The 22,507-nt window shown below is 50.7% G+C and overlaps 1 protein-coding gene across 2 annotated transcripts in view; it reads left to right on the top strand.

Annotated features, from left to right (window-relative positions):
• The window catches only part of ANKH (ANKH inorganic pyrophosphate transport regulator), a 152,202-nt gene that overhangs the window by 72,885 nt on the left and 56,810 nt on the right, over window positions 1-22,507 (top strand). For both annotated transcript variants that reach the window (XM_064160787.1, XM_064160788.1), the window contains exons 2-4: window positions 6,089-6,305; window positions 19,829-19,947; window positions 21,428-21,511. In XM_064160787.1, the coding sequence (XP_064016857.1) occupies window positions 6,089-6,305; window positions 19,829-19,947; window positions 21,428-21,511 (420 nt within the window). The remainder of the gene's footprint in view (window positions 1-6,088; window positions 6,306-19,828; window positions 19,948-21,427; window positions 21,512-22,507) is intronic.

Here is a 22,507-nt window from a genome sequence, read left to right on the forward strand (position 1 = left end):
CTGCAGCAGAGGAGGCTCAGGGCAGAGCTCATTGCTGCCTACAACTACCTGAAGGGAGGCTGTAGCCAGGTGGGGTTGGGCTCTTCTGCCAGGCAAGCAGCAACAGAAGAAGGGGACAAAGTCTCCAGTTGTGCCTGGGGGGGTCTGTGCTGGATGTTAGGAGGAAGTTGTTGTCAGAGAGAGTGATTGGCATTGGAATGGGCTGCCCAGGGAGGTGGTGGAGTCACTGTCCCTGGAGGTGTTGAAGCCAAGCCTGGCTGAGGCACTTAGTGCCATGGTCTGGTTGATTGGCCAGGACTGGGTGCTAGGTTGGGATGGATGAGCTTGGAGGTCTCTTCCAACCTGGCTGAGTCTATGATTCTGTAATAGGAGGAAGAGAGGCCAGCCTGGTTTAGTGCAGTGCAAAGCAGGAGAAGGAGCCCTGCTGCAGATGGTGTGCCAGTTGTAACGGGTAGTCTCTCTGTGCAGAGACATGTGCAATGTGTTTGTATCCACCTCAGTGTTTGTAACGCTTAGGAGTAATCAAAAGGGAATTTGGAGAAGAAATGTTAGCTATTCCACGGGGCATTTTGAAGAGACAGGGGGCTGACCTCCTCCTAGTTTTATGTATCTCTGGTTTTGTCTCAGTTTTGCTTATCTGTACTCCTAGGCACAGAAACAGAGACTCCTTCATCATGGAGTTTGCTACACTGCTGTAACATAATCACAAATGCTCCTTATTCTTGTGGAAGTCTAGGCTGCCTGTTAGGAGGAAGTTGTTGTCAGAGAGAGTGATTGGCATTGGAATGGGCTGCCCAGGGAGGTGGTGGAGTTGCCATCCCTGGAGGTGTTGAAGCAAAGCCTGGCTGAGGCACTTAGTGCCATGGTCTGGTTGATTGGCTAAGGCTGGGTGCTAGGTTGGGCTGGATGAGCTTGGAGGTCTCTTCCATCCTGGTTGATTCTATGGCTGTACCTATACACAGCCCTATTCACTGTTTACTTTCTGAGGATCTTTCTAAGGAAGTGTTTAAAATGGTTGCTTTTTCAGGGGTAGGTTCTGGAGCATTTCATCATGTCAGCCATCCATTCCACAGGAGTATAAATGAGTGGCAACAGACTCCTTGCAGAAGTCTGTTTGGACTTTGACAGTTTCCCTTGCCTGGTACCCAGTGTAACTCTGTGGGGAACTGCTCAGAAGTATGTAATTAGCTGTCATTTGTTCATACAGAGGAGATCAGAGTTCAGCCTGTACAGTCAGAAAATGAGAGACTCTGTCTGCTGTCCTTTGGTGGATACCTTAGTTATCAGCACTAAGATTTGACCCTTGTTTGCCTGCAAAGGAGTCAAAGCGCCGTAGTTCTTTACTCCCTCCAGCGCATTCATCCCAGCTCCCTGGTCAGGACAGGGTCACCTCCTCCGCAGGCCTGTAGCTACCCAAAGCAGGCAGTGAGCACTCCTGCTGGAGATAGTTCAGTTGTTTCCATGTGATGAGAAGCTTTTAAATCAAACTGCCTGGACTTAGTCAGTAGTTTCTCTTTAAACCGAGGCTGCCAGAAATAGTTCCCTGTTGACAAAAGGAAAGAGGGGAAAGCCATGTTTAAGGAACCCTCTTGGTGGCATAATCTAAAGCTGCTTACCTGTTGCTGGCAGCAGCAACAGGGATATTTAAAATGTTTAGGAAGTTTAAATGAGAAGAGAATAACTCTCTTATGTAAGTTGTGCCAGGGGAGGTCTGGGCTGGGTGTTAGGAGGAAATTGCTGGCAGAGAAAGTGATTGGCATTGGAATGGGCTGCCCAGGGAGGTGGTGGAGTCACTGTGCCTGGAGGTGTTCAAGCAAAGACTGGCTGAGGCACTTAGTGCCATGGTCTGGTTGACACTGGTCAGGCCACATCTTGAGTGCTGTGTCCAGTTCTGGGCTCTGTAATTCAAGAGAGATGTTGAGGTGCTGGAAGGTGTCCAGAGAAGGGCAACAAAGCTGGGGAGGGGCCTGGAGCACAGCCCTGTGAGGAGAGGCTGAGGGAGCTGGGGGTGTGCAGCCTGCAGAAGAGGAGGCTCAGGGCAGACCTCATTGCTGTCTGCAACTACCTGAAGGGAGGTTGCAGCCAGATGGGGTTGGTTTCTTCTCCCAGGCAACCAGCAATAGAACAGAGTCACAAGTTGTGCTGAGGGAGGTCTGTGCTGGATGTTAGGAGGGAGTTGTTGTCAGAGAGAGTGATTGGCATTGGAATGGGCTGCCCAGGGAGGTGGTGGAGGCACCGTGCCTGGAGGTGTTGAAGCAAAGCCTGGATGAGGCTCTTGGTGCCATGGTTGGACTGGATGATCTTGGAGGTCTCTTCCAACCTGGTTGATTCTATGATTCTATGATTCTATGGCCTGGTTGATTGGCCAGGGCTGGGTGCTAGGTTGGGCTGGATGAGCTTGGAGCTCTCTTCCAACCTGCTTGATTCTGTGATTTTGTGGTTCTCTGCATACACCTTGATATCAATTATGTCATCACAAGCATCACCACACATGAGAGCTAAACTTGGCAATTCATCTCAGAGGGCACTGTCTTTTCCACAAGTTGAGGACTGTTTTATGCACCCTCTGGTGGGTTTGACATCTGAAGTTTAAATACCTCTTGAACTTTTACCGGGGCAATGGGTGGAATTAGCTACACCTCAGACACCACTGCACAGAGTGGCTGCAGATACTCCCTGTCTCACACATGGCATTTTCAGGAAGGGACAAGCTGGAGAAAAAACAAGTAAAAATAGCTGCACCCTCAAGTGTTCAGGTCAGAGCACACTGCAGAAAAGAGATTGGCAGATGCCCATGATGGATAACTTGTGATTTTTCTGTGTCTTTTTTGTGATGGTGACAGTGCTGCTGCAGTTTCAACAATTCATCATATCTCACAGCAGTGAGACCCCAGCTGGAGCACTGCATCCAGGTCTGGAGCCCCTGTGACAAGAGGGGTGTGGAGATGTTGGACCATGTCCAGAGCAGGGCCAGGAGGATGCTCAGAGGTTGCAGCAGCTCTGCTGTGAGCACAGACTGAAAGAGTTGGGGCTGTGCAGGCTGCAGCAGAGGAGGCTCCCAGGTGACCTTCTTGTGGCCTTCCAGCATCTGAAGTGGGCTACAAAAAAGCTGGGGAGGGACTTTTTAGGCTCTGAGGAAGTGCCAGGACTGGGGGGAATGGAGCAAAGCTGGAGGTGGGGAGGTTCAGAGTGGAGGTGAGGAGGAAGTTGTTGAGCATGAGAGTGGTGAGAGGCTGGAATGGGTTGCCCAGGGAGGTGGTTGAGGCCCCATGGCTGGAGGTGTTTGGGGCCAGGCTGGATGAGGCTGTGTGCAGCCTGCTCTAGGGTAGGGTGTCCCTGGGCACGGCAGGGAGTTGTAGCTGGCTGCTCCTTGTGGTCCCTTCCAACCCTGACTGATTCTGTGATTCTAATAGTGGAAAAGAACAGCAGGAAAATGCTCATTCTGCCATGGGGATGCAGTTTGTTTTGAAGCCAGTAGGAGCTGCTTGCTTACATGTTCTTTGGAAGGGAAAAAAAAAGTAAGTCAAAAGAAGGGGAAAAAAAGTAAGTCAGAAGACTGCCACAAAATCACAGAATTGTCAGGGGGATTGGAAGGGACCTCAAAGATTATCCAGTTCCAAACCCTGCATCTCACACTACAGCAGGCTGCTCCGAACCCCACCCAGCCTGGCCTTTAAAACTTCCAGGGATGGAGCTGCCACCACCTCCCTGGGCAATGTGTTCCAGTGTCTCACTGTTCATTTTGAGTCGAAGGGCTGCACTGTGACCATCTGATGATGTTGTGCCTGGTTTGTTCATTCAGAGAAAGCCTGACTGCAACTGCTGTGTAAATGGATGGACTGACCTGGGGAGTGGGGTGGTGAAATGCTCCTGACTGGCCTTATTTGCCATGGCCCTGCCAGAACACATCAGCTGTAGCCTGTGGGAACTAAATCCATCTGAAAACAAGTCCTATTTCATCCTGCATGTTTTTGGAAGCTAATCTTGTTTGAACAGTGTGCTGGGTGTAACAGATGATTGGTGCTGTCACACTGCAGAGGAGATCTATCATTCTTGTCCTTGCTGTGCAGTGCTTTAGAACTGTGCTGGTGCAGTCCTAGAAACTGGAGCAATTTGCTGCTCTTTTTTCTGTGGTTCATCTTAATTCTAGAAACAATCCATTTACTTCTCAGTGAGTCATTTGCAATCATTTCCTAAACATGGACCTTGTTAGGTCCACAGGGCTCGTGTTGAGAAGCGTGGAGCACAGCCCTGTGAGGAGAGGCTGAGGGAGCTGGGGGTGTGCAGCCTGCAGAAGAGGAGGCTCGGGGCAGAGCTCATTGCTGTCTGCAGCTACCTGAAGGGAGGCTGTAGCCAGGTGGGGTTGGTCTCTTCTGCCAGGCAAGCAGCAACAGAACAAGGGGACACAGTCTCAAGCTGTGCCAGGGGAGGTCTGTGCTGGATGTTAGGAGGAAGTTGTTGTCAGAGAGAGTGATTGGCATTGGAATGGGCTGCCCAGGGAGGTGGTGGAGTCACCATCCCTGGAGGTGTTGAAGCCAAGCCTGGCTGGGGCACTTAGTGCCATGGTCTGGTTGATTGGCCAGGGCTGGGTGCTAGGTTGGGCTGGATGATCAGAAGAGGTTCTGACTCAACACAAGGAGGAACTTCTGTACTATAAGGGCCACAAAGCACTGGCACAGGCTCCCCAGAGAGGCTGTGGGATTTCCTTCTCTGGAGCCTTTCAAGGCCTGTCTGGATGTGTTCCTCTGTGACCTGTGTTAGATAGAATTGTCCTGCTCTGTCAGGGGGGGTTGGACTGGATGATCTCCTTGGGTCCCTTCCAACGCCTACCATCCTGTGAGCTGTGATCTTGGAGGTCTCTTCCAACCTGGTTTATTCTATGATTCTGTGACCTAGAATGAGCTAGTAGTGTAGTTGACTCTGAATATGTCTTGACATACACGTGATGCATTTCTTTTTAATAGGCTACAAGGAGCTAGAAGTGAGTATAGGATCAAACCCACATGAAATACAGGAAAGGAAAATGTTTATGTTGAGCCATATGCATATTTAGCATCATTTAATAACAGATGTCATAGGATAATGTTGAATGTCCTCAGTAACTGCATGGGATGTAGTGAAAACCACATTACACTGAAAAAAGTTTGAGCTCCTGAAATTTCAGCATGTAGTAGTGTCAGTGTTTTTACCTGTGTCATAGAGTCATAGAATCAACCAGGTTGGAAGAGACCTCCAAGCTCAGCCAGTCCAACCTAGCACCCAGCCCTGGCCAATCAACCAGACCATGGCACTAAGTGCCCCAGCCAGGCTTTGCTTCAACACCTCCAGGCACAGCGACTCCACCACCTCCCTGGGCAGCCCATTCCAATGCCAATCACTCTCTCTGACAACAACTTCCTCCTAACATCCAGCACAGACCTCCCCTGCCACAACTTGAGACTGTGTCCCCTTGTGCTGTTGCTGGTTGTCTGGCAGCAGAGCCCAACCCCACCTGGCTACAGCCTCTCTTCTGGCAGCTGCAGGCAGCAATGAGCTCTGCCCTGAGCCTCCTCTTCTGCAGGCTGCACACCCCCAGCTCCCTCAGCCTCTCCGCATAGGGTTTGTGCTCCAGGCCCCTCACCAGCTTTGTTGCCCTTCTCTGGACACCTTCCAGCACCTCAACATCTCTCTTGAATTGAGGAGCCCAGAACTGGACACAGTGGCCTGCAAGCACTCTGCTTTGTTCACTGCAGGGCCAGAGGTCTCAAAGCAGACTTTAAATGGTCTCATATCATCCATTACATCATCTGTAGTTATTAGCAGGTTCTGACATGACTCTAAGAGGGAAAGAGACTGACCTCTGGTATAGCAGGAGCTCCTCTATAAACTTCAGCAGTATGTTTTTACCCTAAATTTACTGTCCATATGAAATTAGGAAGTTGTCTTATGAAGTTACAAGCCACCAGCCACTGAACCCAAGAGAAATAAAGTCAGGGTGAGAACGATGGCAGCTGAACTTGCTTATTGCTTCAGAAAGCAGCTGGCAGAAGATTGCCTTTTGTGCCCTTCCAAACGTACTACTTAGTTTGCTCTTTCTGTGTCTCGACAGGCCTTGAACAGGGGCATCGCTGCTGTCAAGGAGGATGCTGTGGAAATGCTGGCTAGCTACGGGCTGGCATACTCCCTGATGAAGTTCTTCACAGGTCCCATGAGTGACTTCAAAAACGTGGGTCTGGTGTTTGTGAACAGCAAGCGAGACAGGACCAAAGCAGTTTTGTGCATGGTGGTAGCTGGTGCTGTAGCTGCTGTATTTCATACCTTAATAGGTAAGGTCACTTCACATCTCATTTATGTGGCTTCTAATTTGCTTCCCTCCCCTCTTCTTCAGACTGGTTAACCTGTAGGCTTAAGATTGCATTTGTAAGCGAAACAGGTGATGCAAAAGAGATTAAGATCTCTTGGTCTGGCATCATGCCTGTCCACACAATCTTTATTACTTTAAGTAGGTTGTTAAGTGGCAGATTCCCACCCCCAGGGCTCTCCTAAGAGCCTGGCATGAACCCGTGCTGCTGATCTCTTTCAGTCAGATGTGTGAGCAGAACTTTGTGTGAAGTTGGACAGGTTTCATGAAGCTGATATCCCAGTCTTCCTGTTAGGTAGCAGTCAGCTAGCAGTGTATGCCCAAATGGGTGTAGAGGTCAACTAGCAGGTGTGCCCAAATGGGTGTAGCAGTGTTTGAAGTTGTGCTTGGTAGGGCCATTTGTCAGAACTTGATGGCATTGCCATTGTACTCCTTCAGTAGCTATCACTTTGCTACTTAACCTCACACAGCTATCACTTTGCTACCTACCTCACAGTACAAAACTGAAAGCAAGTAGGTGCCAACATCCTCATTAAAACGTCAGGTGTTACTCTCTGCTAGTGCAAGTCATCATCCACTTGTGTTGTGTAAGAGAAGCAGTTGCTAAGAGTAGTTCATGCCAAACTGAGACCAGCTCCCTCAGTGTACTCTGAAACAGGGAAAACATCCAAGCAGATGCAAACTGCATACAGAAAGTAATGCAGAGAGTGGATTTGCCAGTTTCTGAGAGCCTGGAGAAATGGGATGTCAGCCCCAGCAGCAGCCCCAGCAGCAAAAAGCCATGGGACTTGGAAGACTTTAACTTCATCGTCTTCAAGAACTGCACCAGGTCCTCTGCACCTTCTGCCTTGAAACATCGACCTCGGCCACAAGCTGCAGGAGACGCTGGGAGAAGAAGCAGAGATGCACTGCATTCAGCAGGTAAAATCCTTAGTGCTGAGAGCTCTGAGTGGGTGGGGGGAGGATGGTAGTGCAACATAGAATCAGTCAGGGTTGGAAGGGACCACAAGGTTCATCCAGTTCCAACCCCCCTGCCATGGCCAGGGACACCCTACCCTAGATCAGCCTGGCCACAGCCTCATCCAGCCTGGCCTTAAACACCTCCAGCCATGGGGCCTCAACCACCTCCCTGGGCAACCCATTCCAGCCTCTCACCACTCTCATGCTGAAGAACCATGGTGCCTTCCAACCCTGCCTGATTCTATGATTCTATGATTTATCCTGATACCAACTCTAAACCTCCCCAGCACCATTTTAGGCCATTTCATCTCTATGAATACATGCATTAAAAAAAGTGAATTATCAGGTATCAGTTGGTCACTTCCTCGATATGTTTACAGCTGAGGCTGCTTTGTTGAGTCACTGGTACAAACTCTGGGCCATTTGTACATTTGACTCTCGTATTACCTTGGCTGGAATGTTTCTTCAGCCCCTAGAGCTGCTATTCCAGTTGCTCACTTGATTTCCTGCCAGTGCAGGTCAAAGTGGTTTTTTTTTCTTTGCCAGTTGGATAAAGAAATATTTTCTAATTGTCCAGATTTTTTTTTAAAGCTATGATAGATTTAAGGAAAATTTAAAGTAGAACTATCAAATTTTCGGGTGAAAGACATAGCTCAATTTTCACAGGCTCACAGGATGGTAGGGGTTGGAAGGAACTCAAAGAGATCATCCAGTCCAACCTCCCTGCCAGAGCAGGACAATCCTATCTAACACAGATCACAGAGGAACACATCCAGACAGGCTTTGAAAGGCTCCAGAGGAGACTCCACAGCCTCTCTGGGCAGCCTGTGCCAGGGCTCTGGGACCATTACAGTAAAGAAGTTCCCTCTTGTGTTGAGGCAGAACCTCCTGTGCTGCAGCTTGCACCCATTGCTCCTTGTCCTATCCCAGGGAGCAGTGAGCAGAGCCTGTCCCCTGCTCCTGGCAGCCCTCAGTTACTTATAAACATTTATCAAATCCCCTCTCAGTCTTCTCTTCTCCAGACTAAGCAGCCCCAGGTCCCTCAGCCTCTCCTCATCAGGCAGTGCCCTCCTGTCCCCTCATCATCCTCATAGCCCTCTGCTGGACCCTTTCCAGCAGATCCCTGTCCCTCTGAAACTGGGCAGCCCAAAACTGAACACAGTATTCAAGATGAGGTCCCAGTAGAGGGTCGGGAGAACCTCCCTTGATCTGCTGGACACACTCTGCCTAATACAGCCCAGGATCCCATTGGCCTTCTTGGCCAGCAGGGCACATTGCTGTGCCATGGGGAACTTGTTAGCCACCAGCACCCCCAGGACCCTCTCCACAGGGCTGCTCTCCAGCAGTCACCTCCCAGCCTGTACTGGTGCAGTTTGTTATTCCTCCCCAGGTGCAGGACTCTGCACTTGTCCTTGTTGAACCTGACACTTTCCATGTGGGATATTTTATTGACAAGAGGTGTTTGGGGCAGCTGTTGGCATATATGCCAGATAAGTTTCTTGCCTTTGCCCTGCTGCCTGCAGAAACTCCAAAATGCCCTCTTTGCAGATAGTGATAAGAAAAAAGAAGGCTGTGCTTAACATCCATTAACATCCTGAATTAAAGAGCCTCACTTAGCTCTTTTGGCTGCCTGTGGTGGCAGACTGCAAAGCATTTTTTTGGTATTTCAACTTGCCTGTGCCTGAAAACATGCAAAGGCCACAGCAGGGACTGGCAGCTTGCCCGAGCGAATGGAGCTGGTCAGGCTCTAGCACCAATTGCCTGAGCGGTGTTGCCAAGTTTTATGTTTCAAGTTTCCTTTGACCCTCTTTCAGATGCTGATGACTTTTTTTCTGACCCACAGATACACAGCCTGCCTAGCAGGAGGAAGAGAAGGTATCCAGTGACTGACAAGCAGCCTCCTAGGACCTGCATCTGCTCAGCCAGCATCTGCAAGCTTGTCACAGGCTATCTACAGGAGACACCAATACAGGCTACTGACACTCAGCAGATGGAAACGAAACAAAGAGTGCTCAGGGGACTGAATTTCTTCCACTTTCTGTTGGTATGGGGCTAAGGAAGATGACAGGACTGTCTGCTGTGGACTGGCAAAGCCCTACAAGGAACAGGGAACAAAAAGTCCAATGAAATCAGGAGTACCAGAAGTCAGAAGGAAAACAAGTGGTGGTGGAAACAGAGTGACCACAAATGAATCACCACATTTCCAACCGTGAGAGAGGTTATTTACAGCCTGCACACATCTCACAAACTGCATCCTCTGCTTACTTAAAATACCAGAGCAGACTCTCTCACCCACCTGATTCATGCTTTGTTGCTTCAGCACCAGCTCCCCACTACTGCTTCCCCTCTGAGGGAATGACTGATTGAGCCAAACCACTTAAATTTGCAGTTACAAGCTCTGGGCTCCTAACTCACCTCACCACATTCCCAGGAACATCTGCAAAGTCCTCATTAGCAGTTCCTGGCACTCCCTGTACAAGAACCAGGAATCAGGTTGACCCTGACCAAAAGGATTTGAAACCACATTCCCATCTCTCTTGCAATCCTGCTGCAAAGCCTGGTCAGTGCAGTAGTCCTGGATTCAGTTGGATATGGGAGCAGCAGATAATGTGCTGCTGCCTTTGCATCCCTCATGCTGTTTGCAGCTATTGCTGCCATTTGGGGTTTCCTGACAGGAAGTTCCCTAACCAGAGTCAAAAGCATCTTGTTAATTCAGAAGCTATCTTGTGGTGTAAGTAGTGGGCTGTAAGAGTAGAGATGCAAGATGCCTCTCTGCACGTTTCTGACTTGATGCTAAGTTGCCAGCCTGACAGCTGCCAGCCAGAGGAGAGAAATGGTTGATCTAAGAGTATGCTAACATAATGCCTTTCATGGTGTTCCTGGTAAGCCCTGCATACAGAGTGGTCCCTTTTCAAATCAGTGTCTTTGGCAACAAAGCAGCATTGTTAATCTTTTACTAGGTTACTAAGAAAGCAGAGACAGCACCTGGGTGACCAGGTGAATGATCTGCTCAGCAGGGTGGCAGGGCTGGATTAGCACTTGGCAAGATTAAGAAGTATCAGGGGAATGTGAGAGGGAGATAGATTGGTGGAGCCACACCCTGGGGCACCACAAGAATCCGAGGTTGCCCTGCCCTCTTGCCAGCAGATAGGAGGAGGGTACTTAAGAGATGAAGTGAAATGGAAACAGGTCCCTGCTTGTGGAGACAAGCAAATCCTGCCCTGGCCTCCCTCACTCTCCCAGTTGCCCTACATAAAAGTGTGAGGCTCTGTAACTTGAGGGCCAGGCAAATGATAATGGAGACTGAAGTCCCTTCAGGGGGTTGCCTGGGGTGAGTCAGCCAGCCCCACACATTAGGAATGCTTGCATTAAGACAAAAGGGAGGGTAACAAGAACCCAAGTATAGATAACAGAGTCTCTCTCTGTCTCTGGGGCTGCATGAACTTCTCTAGTCAGAGAGTGAGATGAAATGGCCTAAAATGGTGCCAGGGAGGTTTAGACTGGATATCAGCATAAATCATAGAGTCATAGCATCAGTCAGGGTTGGAAGGGAGCACAAGGATCAGCCAGTTCCAACCCCCCTGCCATGCCCAGGGACACCCTACCCTAGAGCAGGCTGCACACAGCCTCATCCAGCCTGGCCTTAAACACCTCCAGCCATGGGGCCTCAACCCCCTCCCTGGGCAACCCATTCCAGCCTCTCACCACTCTCATGCTCAGTAACTTCCTCCTCACATCCAGTCTGCATGCTGGGAATACACTGCAGCAGGAGAGGGGACAGTCCCAGAGACAAGGAGGACAGAGGAGTCAAGGAGAGCTGGGCAATCCTTGAAGAAGAAGGAAGTCTTAAAAGGAGAGGAGCAGGCTATGGCCATGTCCCAGAAGACTGGCCAACAGGGAAGGAGAGAGGCTCTGGGATGCAGGGGAGCCTGTGGCCTTTAGAAGAGAGGATTAGCCACTCAGGAGGACCACAGAGATGCAGTCAAGCTGTGAGGGAGCAAATCTGTCTAGGTTCTAGTTTAAATTTCCCAGAGACTCAAATACAGTCAATAGAACCAATAACAATTTCTGGGATGCCTTTCCCTCTTCCCCCTTTTTTATCAAGAAAGGGAATTAGCTGAAGAGAGGGAAAGGTAAGACACACCCAAGTAAATAGTCTCACTTGGATTTGGAGATTAAAAGAGGAAACTTCAACAATAAATGGAAGGTATTTGAGGTAGAGAAGGAAAAGAAGGTACAGAATGTGTAAACACAGCCAGATTTGATGGCAGTGGTTTGTCTGCCTCCTGGGTGATGGCCACGTGGTGACAAAGAGCAGCAGGAGCAGGATGGTGATGCTGGCAAGCAGGGAGGCAGGGGGAGAGAGAGAGCACAGGAAGTCCCTGTGTGTTTTGTAGGGGGTCTTAGACAGAGGTGGGAGTGGGCTAACCACCACACCTGGTAGTGTTCAGACTCACCCCCGGGCAGGGCTCAGGAGACCTGGGGTCAGGGTCCAGGCCACACCCCAGGAGGGTTAACCCTTTACAAAACCAGAAGGGCCAAAGCCTAACTAGAGCTCAGCCTGGCTATTGCTGTAGGATAGAGTGGAAAATGCTTTTGTCAATACACTGACAACAGAAGGAGAGCTAAAGGGAATCTTCATCCTTCATTGGAGGCAGGGGGGAACACAGGGACTGAGGCTGAGGAGAAGTCTGATGTAGCCATGGCTTCTTTGCCTCAGTCCCTAATATCAGGACCAGTTGTTTGCTGGCTACCCATTCCCTTGAGCTGGAAGACAGAGATGGGGAGCAGAAGGAGACCTCCCTAATCAAAGAGGAAGTGGTGAGTGACCTGCTGACCACCAGGATGTACCCAAGTCTGTGGGGCAAGACGAGTTACACCCAGGAGTCCTGAGGGAGTTGGCAGATGTGTTTGCCAAGGCTCTCCTTGTGATTATCAGCAGTCCTGGCTAGCTGGGGAGGTCCCAGTGGATTGGAAACCACCAAAGCACAGAATCACAGAATCAGCCAGGTTGGAAGAGACCTCCAAGCTCCTCCAGTCCAACCTAGCACCCAGCCCTATCCAGTCAACCAGACCATGGCACTAAGTGCCTCATCCAGCCTGGCCTCAAACACCTCCGGGAACAGCGACTCCACCACCTCCCTGGGCAGCCCATTCCAGCCTCTCACCACTCTTACACTGAATAACTTCCTCCTCACGTCAGTCTGAACCTCCCCACCTCTTGCTTTGCTCCATTCCCCCCAGTCCTGTCACTCCATGAGAGCCTAAAAAGTCCCTCCCCAGCTTTTTTGTAGGCCCCCTTCAGGCACTGAAAGGCAGCAGTAGAAGCCAGCAACCTCTCCCCCATCTTCTCAAACCCATGCCAGCCCAGCAGAAAAGACCAACACCTCCAAACCTGCAAACAGAAAGCAGCAACCAGAGATGGAAGCTTCATATGTTCCAGTCACAGTATCACAGTATCACACAGTATCACCAAGGTTGGAAGAGACCTCACAGATCATCAAGTCCAACCCTTTACCACAGTGCCCAAGGCTAGACCATGGCACCAAGTGCCACATCCAACCTTGCCTTGAACTGCCCCAGGGACGACGACTCCACCACCTCCCCAGGCAGCCCATTCCAGTGTCCAATGACTCTCTCAGTGAAGAACTTTCTCCTCACCTCGAGCCTAAATTTCCCCTGGCGCAGCCTGAGGCTGTGTCCTCTCGTTCTGGCGCTGGCCACCTGAGAGAAGAGAGCAACCTCCTCCTGGCCACAACCACCCCTCAGGTAGTTGTAGACAGCAATAAGGTCACCCCTGAGCCTCCTCTTCTCCAGGCTAAACAACCCCAGCTCCCTAAGCCTCTCCTCGTAGGGCTGTGCTCAAGGCCTCTCCCCAGCCTCGTCGCCCTTCTCTGGACACGCTCAAGCATCTCAATGTCCCTCCTAAACTGGGGGGCCCAGAACTGAACACAGTACTCGAGGTGTGGTCTGACCAGTGCAGAGTACAGGGGCAGAATGACCTCCCTGCTCCTGCTGACCACACCACTCCTGATACAAGCCAGGATGCCACTGGCTCTCTTGGCCACCTGGGCACACTGCTGGCTCATGTTCAGGTGGGTATCAATCAGTACCCCCAGATCCCTCTCTGTCTGGCTGCTCTCCAGCCACTCCAACCCCAGCCTGTATCTCTGCATGGGGTTGTTGTGGCCAAAGTGCAGCACCCTGCACTTTGAGCTATTGAACCCCATCCCATTGGCCTCTGCCCATCTGTGCAGGCGGTCAAGGTCCCGCTGCAGAGCCCTTCTGCCCTCCAGCTCAGTCACCTCTGCCCCCAGCTTAGTGTCATCTGCAAACTTGCTGATGACTGACTCGATGCCCTCATCCAGATCATCTATGAAGATGTTAAAGAGGATGGGGCCCAGCACTGATCCCAAGTCTCATAACACTTTACTTTGATTTGGAAGCTAGCATGACAGCAGCATGGTTTGAGTATCAGAGGCAGTTTCAGCTAAACCCATGACATTCTCCACTCCTAATTCTATACCACCTGCATTATGCCCAGCAGCAGTCAGCATCAAACAGCAGACATCATGCATCAGTCACTCTCACTCAAAACAAGATTGCTTTGCAGTACACAGAAGAGCTCTTGCTGCAGATGCTCTGGAGCTTTATCCTGTTCCTGTACAGTCCAGATCACTCCATGACAAGTTCAAATCATTCTCCACTCCTTTTTCTATACCATCTGCATTATGCCCAGCAGCAGTCAGCAGCAAACAGTAGACATCATGCATCAGTCACTCTTTTCTCACTCAAAACAAGAGTGCTTTGCAGTACACAGAAGAGCTCTTGCTGCAGATGCTCTGGAGCTTACTCTGTTCCTGGACAGTCCAGATCACTCCATGACAAGTTCAAATGGTGGAGCTGTGTTTCCACCTCTGGTGCAGTCAACTCCAATGATTCCTTCCACCCCTCCAAGTGAAAGCAAACTCTGTTTTACATTGCAGTGCTCTGCTTCCAACACATCTAAACATGGGAATCCCCCTGTTGCACCAGAAACACAGGTGGGTTCCACCCCTTGTAGTTTGATGGCATCAGATTACACTGTGCATCTGTATCTACTAAAGCTTTATGGTCTTGTGGGTTCAACCTGCCAAGCTGTCAGTTCCATACAGTCCAACAAATCCAGTCATCCCTCTCCTCCATCTAGCTGGAGTCAGAGTCCCTCCAATTCTGACTGGAACCACTTGCATCTTGTGGAGATGCTTTGGGAGTCCCTTCAGGAGGGTCAGAAGCAATGTCAGCTTGTCTGCTCTCTTCAGATGACTTTTCACTGGCAAGTGGAGCAGCAATCTTCAGGGGAGAATTTCCTTGCAGTCCACATACTCATGCAGCTAGGACTGGGGTGGGTTTTCTGTCCCACTTCCTCACGTCCTCCCCATGGTCTTCTAAGTAAAACCAGAGGCTGTGCTGTGCTGTGCTGTGCTGTGTGGCTCCTCAGACAGAGGAGCACCTGCTCATTATGGCTGGAACACAGGACACATTCTTTTTGAGTTGATGGACTTCTTGGGGCAGCTCCTTCGCAGCTGGAACACAGGCTTGGGCAGAGGAGGAGAGAGTTCCCTTGCATTGCTGGAGTCTGCTGGTTATTTAATCCAATGTTTGCCCTTTGCAATCTCTGAAAACCAGAGATAACAACTGAGCAGGCATCCCTGTCTCTTTCTCATGTTCTCATGATGACCTTGATTCATCCTTGTCCTGAGCCAGAGGACCTGCTTTCTGTCTGTGTTTCTGTTACTGTGCAGGGGCAGCTGATGCTGGCATGGTCTGGCTCTCCTGTTCAGCTGCCATGCCAGTTGGTCTCTGTAGGCCCAGAGAGAGAATCACAGAACCACAGAATTAACCAGGTTGGAAAAGACCTCTAGGATCATCCAGTCCTACCTGTCACCTTCTAATTAACTAAACCGCGGCACTAAGTGCCACATCCAGCCTCCTTTTGAACACCTCCAGAGATGGTGACTCCACCACCTCCCTGGGCAGCTCATTCCAATGCCTGTGAAGAATTTCTTCCTAACATTCAGCCTGAACCTGCCCTGGCACAGCTTGAGGCTGTGTCCCCTTGTTCTGTTGCTGCTTGCCTGGCAGAAGAGACCAACCCCACCTGGCTACAGCCTCCCTTCAGGTAGTTGTAGCCAGCAATGAGCTCTGCCCTGAGCCTCCTCTTCTGCAGGCTGCACACCCCCAGCTCCCTCAGCCTCTCCTCACAGGGCTGTGCTTCAGGCCCCTCACCAGCTTTGTTGCCCCTCTCTGGACACCTTCCAGCACCTCAACATCTTTCTTAAATTGAGGTGCCCAGAGCTGGATGCAGCACTCAGGGTGTGGCCTGCCCAGTGAGCACTTTAAACAGTGATGAGAAGAGTTGGATGGTGAGGGACCATGGCCCAACACATGTCACTGGTTTCTGCCTCTCACAGTCTCCCAGGCTGACAGACCTTTTGCAGACATGGCACAAGTTTCTCAGGGTTTTGCACTGTGGCCAGCAGGAGCAGGGAGGTCATTCTGCCCCTGGACTCTGCACTGGTTAGACCACACCTTGAGTGCTGTGTTCAGTTCTGGGCCCCCCAGTTTAGGAGGGACATTGAGATGCTTGAGCGTGTCCAGAGAAGGGTGACGAGGCTGGGGAGAGGCCTTGAGCACAGCCCTACGAGGAGAGGCTGAGGGAGCTGGGATTGGTTAGCCTGGAGAAGAGGAGGCTCAGGGGTGACCTTATTGCTGTCTACAACTACCTGAGGGGAGGTTGTGGCCAGGAGGAGGTTGCTCTCTTCTCTCAGGTGGCCAGCACCAGAACGAGAGGACACAGCCTCAGGCTGTGCCAGGGGAGATTTAGGCTGGAGGTGAGGAGAAAGTTCTTCCCTGAGAGAGTCATTGGACACTGGAATGGGCTGCCTGGGGAGGTGGTGGAGTCGCCGTCCCTGGAGCTGTTCAAGGCAGGATTGGACGTGGCACTTGGTGCCATGGTCTGGCCTTGAGCTCTGTGGTAAAGGGTTGGACTTGATGATCTGTGAGGTCTCTTCCAACCCTGATGATACTGGGATACTGTGATACTGTGACTACTGGCTTAAGCACTTGCCACACCCTCCCCCACACGCTGCCATTTGTAATTGTCTGCCATCAGAGCAGATCTCTCCATGGTGTATATGTCCCTAGGCATATCAAGGATGAGAGGGTCACTGGGAGCAGTCAGCATGGTTTTACCAAGGGGAAGTCATGTTTGACCTGCCTGAGAGCCTTTTATGAGGACACAACCAGATGGCCAGGTGATGGCAGAGCAGTGGATGTGACTTATCTTGATTTCAGTAAAGCATTTGACACTGCCTCCCGCAGCATCCTTCAGGCTAACCTGAGGCAGTGTGGTGTGGATGATCAGGTGGTGAGGTGGATTGGGAACTGGTCGAAGGAAGGAAGCCAGAGAGTTGTGGTCACTGGGATGGAGTCTAATTGGAGGCCTGTACCTAGTGGAGTCCCACAGGGGTCAGTACTGGGACCAGTTCTGTTCAATATATTCATCAGTGACCTGGATGAGGGCACAGAGTGCACTGTCTGCAGGTTTGCTGATGACACCAAACTGGGTGGAGTGGCTGCCACACCAGAAGGCTGTGCTGCCATTCAGCAAGACTTGGGCAGGCTGGAGGGGTGGGCAGGGAGAAAATTAATGAAGATCAACAGGGGCAAGTGTAGAGTCTGGCACCTGGTATAGGCTGGGAACTGACCTGTTGGAAGAGCAGCAAAGGAGAAAAGGGCCTGGGGGTCCTAGTGGATGGGAGGTTGACCATGAGCCAGCAATGTGCTCTTGTGGCCAGGAGGGCCAGTGCCATCCTGGGGTGTATTAGAAGGGCTGTGGTTAGTAGGTTGAGAGAGGTTCTCCTGCCCCTCTACTCTGCCCTGATGAGGCCATAACTGGAGTACTATGTTCAGTTCTGGACCCCCCAGTTTAAGAAGGACAGGGAGCTGCTTGAGAGAGTCCATCAGAGAGCCACAAAGATGGCTAAGGGAGTGGAACATTTCTCTTATGATGAGAGACTGAAGGACCTGAGGCTGTTTAGCTCAGAGGAGACTGAGAGGTGACTTCATCGATGCTTATAAAGATATGCAGGTGAGTGGCAGGAGGCTGGAGCCAGGCTCTGCTGGGTGATGCCCAGTGACAGCACAAGAGGCAGTGGGTGGAAGCTGAGGCATAGGAAGTGCCATGTAAACATGGGGAGGATTTTTTTCCCTGTGAGGGTGACAGAACCCTGGCACAGGCTGCCCAGGGGGCCTGTGGAGTCTCCCTCTCTGGAGATATTCCATACCTGCCTGGACATGTTCCTGTGTGATCTGGCACAGGAGGTCCTGCTCTGGCAGGGTGGGTGGACTGGATGAGCTTTCAAGGTCCCTTCCAGCCCCTGCCATTCAGGGCCTTCAAAGCTCATCTCCAAATCCCCTGAAGTAAGCAGGGACATCTTCAAGTATGTCAGGTTGCTTAGAGCCCCATTCTACTTGGCCTTGAGTGTTGCCAGGACTGGGGCTTCTGTCACCTCTCTGGACATGTTTCTGTGTGATCTGGTACAGGAGGTCCTGCTCTGGGGTTGGAGTGGGTAACCTTTCAAGGTCCCCTCCAGCCCCTGACACTCTGACTGTGTGAAGGTTCTGGGATTACTGAAACAGCTGGATAATATGGGCACCAGCAGAGACATAAGCACTTCTCCAAAGGGCTGTCTGGTGTGTCCATGCATCTGTGCTGTCTCTCTAGCCACTGCCTTAGGAGGTAGAGAGTTGGTAAGAGTTGTGTTGTCTGACATTCTCAGCTGGGGTTGAAACAGGATGCTGAAGTAACATACTGGTGATAGCAGTGACGATCTCACAGTGGTGCATTCTTCTGGGTTGGGGCTTCTGAGATGGTGGCTCTAGACAAAGGAAGGAAGTTAAGACTGGTTGAGGCTAAGCAGAGACTGTGTAGTGAAGGGGGCAGTAGCCTGACAGGTCCCAGCACAGAGTAAGGGAGAGATAATGAGAGGCAGAGGAAGAGAGAGGCGTAGGGAGTGTGATCTGTTGCATGCCATTGTAATTTGTAGTGCCTTTTAACAGCTTTGGGTGGGCTTAGAGGTAATATCCTAAGAACAAAGTGCCAAGAGGTGGTTTCAAGAATTGTGAGGTACTGTACCCCGTGAAAGAGACAATTTCTGCTGAAAACAACTTTTCTGACAAAGAGCCTTGGGTTAATGAGAGAGCAGCAGATTTCCTTGAGTACCAGTGTGTTGCTTTAGCAAATAGGTGTGGCAGTTAAAATACTCCTCTCAAGGCAGCCATTCATTATCATTCCAGTCAAAGGTTACTTGAAAAAGAGCCATGAGAGCATCCTTTAGTCACAAAGAACAGCTGGAGAGGCTGTAGTACCCTGGAGCCCCTGCAGCTGTTTGCTAAGTGGATCCAGTTGGCAGCTGGCACTAGTGGTGTGCCCCAGGGATCAGTGCTGGGCCCAGTCCTGTTCAGTATCTTTAGTGATGATCTGGACCAGGGGATTGAGTCCAGCATCAGTAAGTTTGCAGATGACACCAAGCTAGGAGCAGGTGTGGAGCTGTTGGAAGGTAGGAGAGCCCTGCAGAGGGACCTGGCCAGGCTGGATGGGTGGGCAGAGGCCAACAGGATGAGATTGAACAAGGCCAAGTGCAGGGTTCTGCACTGTGGCCACAACAACCCCAAGCAGCACTACAGGCTGGGGACAGAGTGGCTGAGAGCAGCCAGCCAGAGAGGGACTTGGGGGTGCTGGTAGAGAGTAGCTGAACAGGAGCCAGCAGTGTGCCCAGGTGGCCAAGAGAGCCAATGGCATCCTGGCCTGCATCAGGAGCAGTGTGGCCAGCAGGACAAGGGAGGTTCTTCTGCCCCTGTACTCAGCACTGCTCAGGCCACACCTTGAGTGCTGTGTCCAGTTCTGGGCTCCTCAATTCAAGAGAGATGTTGAGGTGCTGGAAGGTGTCCAGAGAAGGGCAACAAAGCTGGTGAGGGGCCTGGAGCACAGCCCTGTGAGGAGAGGCTGAGGGAGCTGGGGGTGTGCAGCCTGCAGAAGAGGAGGCTCAGGGGTGATAATTACCTGAAGGGAGGCTGTAGCCAGGTGGGGTTGGTCTCTTCTGCCAGGCAACCAGCAACAGAACAGGGGGACACAGCCTCAAGCTGTGCCAGAGCAGGTCTAGGCTGGATGTTAGGAGGAAGTTGTTGGCAGAGAGAGTGATTGGCATTGGAATGGGCTGCCCAGGGAGGTGGTGGAGTCACTGTCCCTGGAGGTGTTGAAGCCAAACCTGGCTGAGGCACTTAGTGCCATGGTCTGGTTGACTGGCCAGGGCTGGGTGCTAGGTTGGACTGGCTGAGCTCGGAGCTCTCTTCCAAGCTGGCTGAGTCTATGATTCTATGATGGATGCCTTAGCTGCAAGGCATCGCAGCCTTTCAGGCACTCCTGAGTGTGGTAGCCCAAGCCCGTGGGTAACTTTGTTGCCTGTTCCTGTTGTGTCTCTGCAGCATACAGCGATTTGGGGTACTACATTATCAATAAGCTGCACCACGTGGATGAGTCGGTGGGAAGCAAAACTCGGAGGGCCTTCCTTTATCTCGCTGCCTTCCCTTTTATGGATGCCATGGTGAGTGTGGGAACTGAGTGTGAATATTCATGCAGGGTTTTTTTTTCCTTTAGAGACCTTAGTTCACAAGATCTGTTACCTGATGGGGAGCTGGAGATGTACAGAAGGAAGGTGTGTCCTGTGCAAGCGGTGGCTGTGAATATACCTCAACATATTATCTCCTGCTACCCAGAGAAAGCATCTGGGTGGGCTTTGAGCATTCAGAGATCATGACAAATACAAAAGAATCTCAGCTGCCTTGCTAGAGTAGAGTCAGACAACAGGACCCATTTCAAGAACAGCCTTGTAAGCAACTGGGCAAAAGAGCATGGGATAGAATGGGTTTACCACATCCCATACTACCCACAGGCTGCAGGAAAGATTGAGCGACACAATGGCCTGCTGAAAACCACCCTGAAGGCTATGGGAGGTGGAACTCTCAGAAACTGGGAGAAGCACCTTGCAGAAGGCACTTGTCTGGTGAACAGCAGGGGATCAGTCAACAGAGCTGGTCCTGCTCAGTCTGCCCATAGCTGAGGGAGATGGAGTTCCTGTAGTCTGTATGTGCATGCTGGAAAGCACTGGTCATCTGGTTATGAGCCACACCAGTTGTCTGTGTGTGTCTTCTCATTCCAATTTGTAGTAAAAGGCTTGCAGTTGCTATACATTGCCAGATGGCTCTCAGAGCTCACAAGGAAGAAGCTCTGGCCAGCCAGATCTAGGCTAGGGTGTCCCTGCCTGTGGCAGGGGGGTTGGAACTGGATGATCCTTGTGTTCCCTTCCAACCCTGACTGATTCTGTGATTCTGTGATTTTCTCAAAGCAAATTTGTTATGAAGCTATTTCTTGCCATCAGCTTTTGTAAGCACCACTAAGTCTGGTACATCCCAAATCCTCAGGTGAGAGCACCCCACATGGGGTGGGCTGCTGCTTCCCAGGTGACCAGGCTTAATGCTTCTGGCCTGCACAACCTAAGAAGGTGGCAGGTCTCTTTAAAGCCCCCACTTCTGTGTAAAGGGTGACCTTCTCATGGCATGCTTCCACCACTTTCCCTGCTGCTTTGCTTGAAACAGAGTTGACAAAAAGAAGTTGGATCATTAAGTTCTCTTTTCTAGCCAGGACTCACTGTAACTTGGTGGGTCCATGAACAGTAGACTTCAGAGATGCAGCTGGTGGTGAGAATGAACTCTGTATCCCATCCTGTACAGCAGCTGTTTCCTGAAGAAGGGGCAGTTTCTTACTAGATCTGCTCAGAAATTTCTATGCAGTGTATAAAATCATCCCCATTTTGCCTGTCAGCCTCAGCAGTGAGAAGCTAAATGCATCAGTGCCTTCTCTGCTTTACTAACTTAACATTTCCCCAGGTTCACAGCAGGTACTGCTGATGGAAAAGAGCTTTGGAAGTAGTTTGTGTACAGTGTAAAGGCTTGCAGTACTCTGGGATCTGAAATCATTCCCAAATACCATAACCACTTCTCAGACTCTTCTCTGACTTGTTTCAGGCATGGACCCATGCTGGGATTTTGCTAAAACACAAGTACAGTTTCCTTGTGGGATGTGCCTCCATCTCAGATGTCATAGCTCAGGTAAGGACTCCTCTTAGCAGTCCCTCTTTGCACTGTGTTACAGACTAGATGCTTTCCTGACCTTGCACTGATACTGTCTTCTCTCTCTGCCACGAGCAGCACACCAGAGGAAGTTACTGCCCAGTATCTTCATGGGGAGGCTGTTTGCTGGTAGCTGTGCTGTAGGCTGGTCTCAATTACCTGCATCAAGTCATTCCCAAACCAGGAGAAGCTAACCAGAGTTGTTTAGGCTAGGGCCATGTCTTTCAGCATCACCACAAGCTTGTTTCAGAATTACTATGGGTGATGGTTTGGGTGTTCCCTGCCCCCCCACACTTAAGAAAATCACCCAGACTAGACTCAGCCAAGCTGGAAATGGAATGAAGCTTTATATTTACAGCTCACAAGCAGGTATTTACAATATCTACAGCTACAGACAGAAAGAGACAAGTTAAAAAGTGATACAGAAACACAGCAGCCCTCCCAGAAACCAGAGTCCCCAGGAGGGGCTCCCAACCACCCTGCCACCTTCTCCCCACCCCTTTTCCTTACCCCAGACTTTGCCTTACTTTCAAAGGTGAGTTTGGGGGGTTGGCCAGGGAGGTTAGGAAGCAGAAGGATTAGTCAAAGAGCAAGTTAGGGAGAGAGAAGTTCATGCAGCCTCAAGAGAAGGAGAGAGACTCTGCTATCTGTGTTTGTGTTCTTGTTCTTACCCATCTCAGCAAGCCTATGAGTGCAGCAGCCATCACCATTGTTCTTTTTCACAGCCTATCAGCTAATTCTCACCAACACATTCCAGCTAGCTTCAAGCTGGCACACAACCTAACAATTCATTTATATATATACACACATGGGTATTTCTGGGAAGAATAAAGGTCAGGCAAAGAGACTCATGCCACCAATCCCAAGGCTGGCAGGGTACTTTGAAGGAGACCTTTCTACTCCCTGTGCACTCTCCGCCACTCTTCACATGGTTGCCCTAACAAATCCCAAGTGAGCCATGCCAGGTGGAGAAGT

Source organism: Pogoniulus pusillus, chromosome 21 (genome assembly GCF_015220805.1).
Source record: "Pogoniulus pusillus isolate bPogPus1 chromosome 21, bPogPus1.pri, whole genome shotgun sequence".
Lineage (NCBI taxonomy): Eukaryota > Metazoa > Chordata > Aves > Piciformes > Lybiidae > Pogoniulus > Pogoniulus pusillus.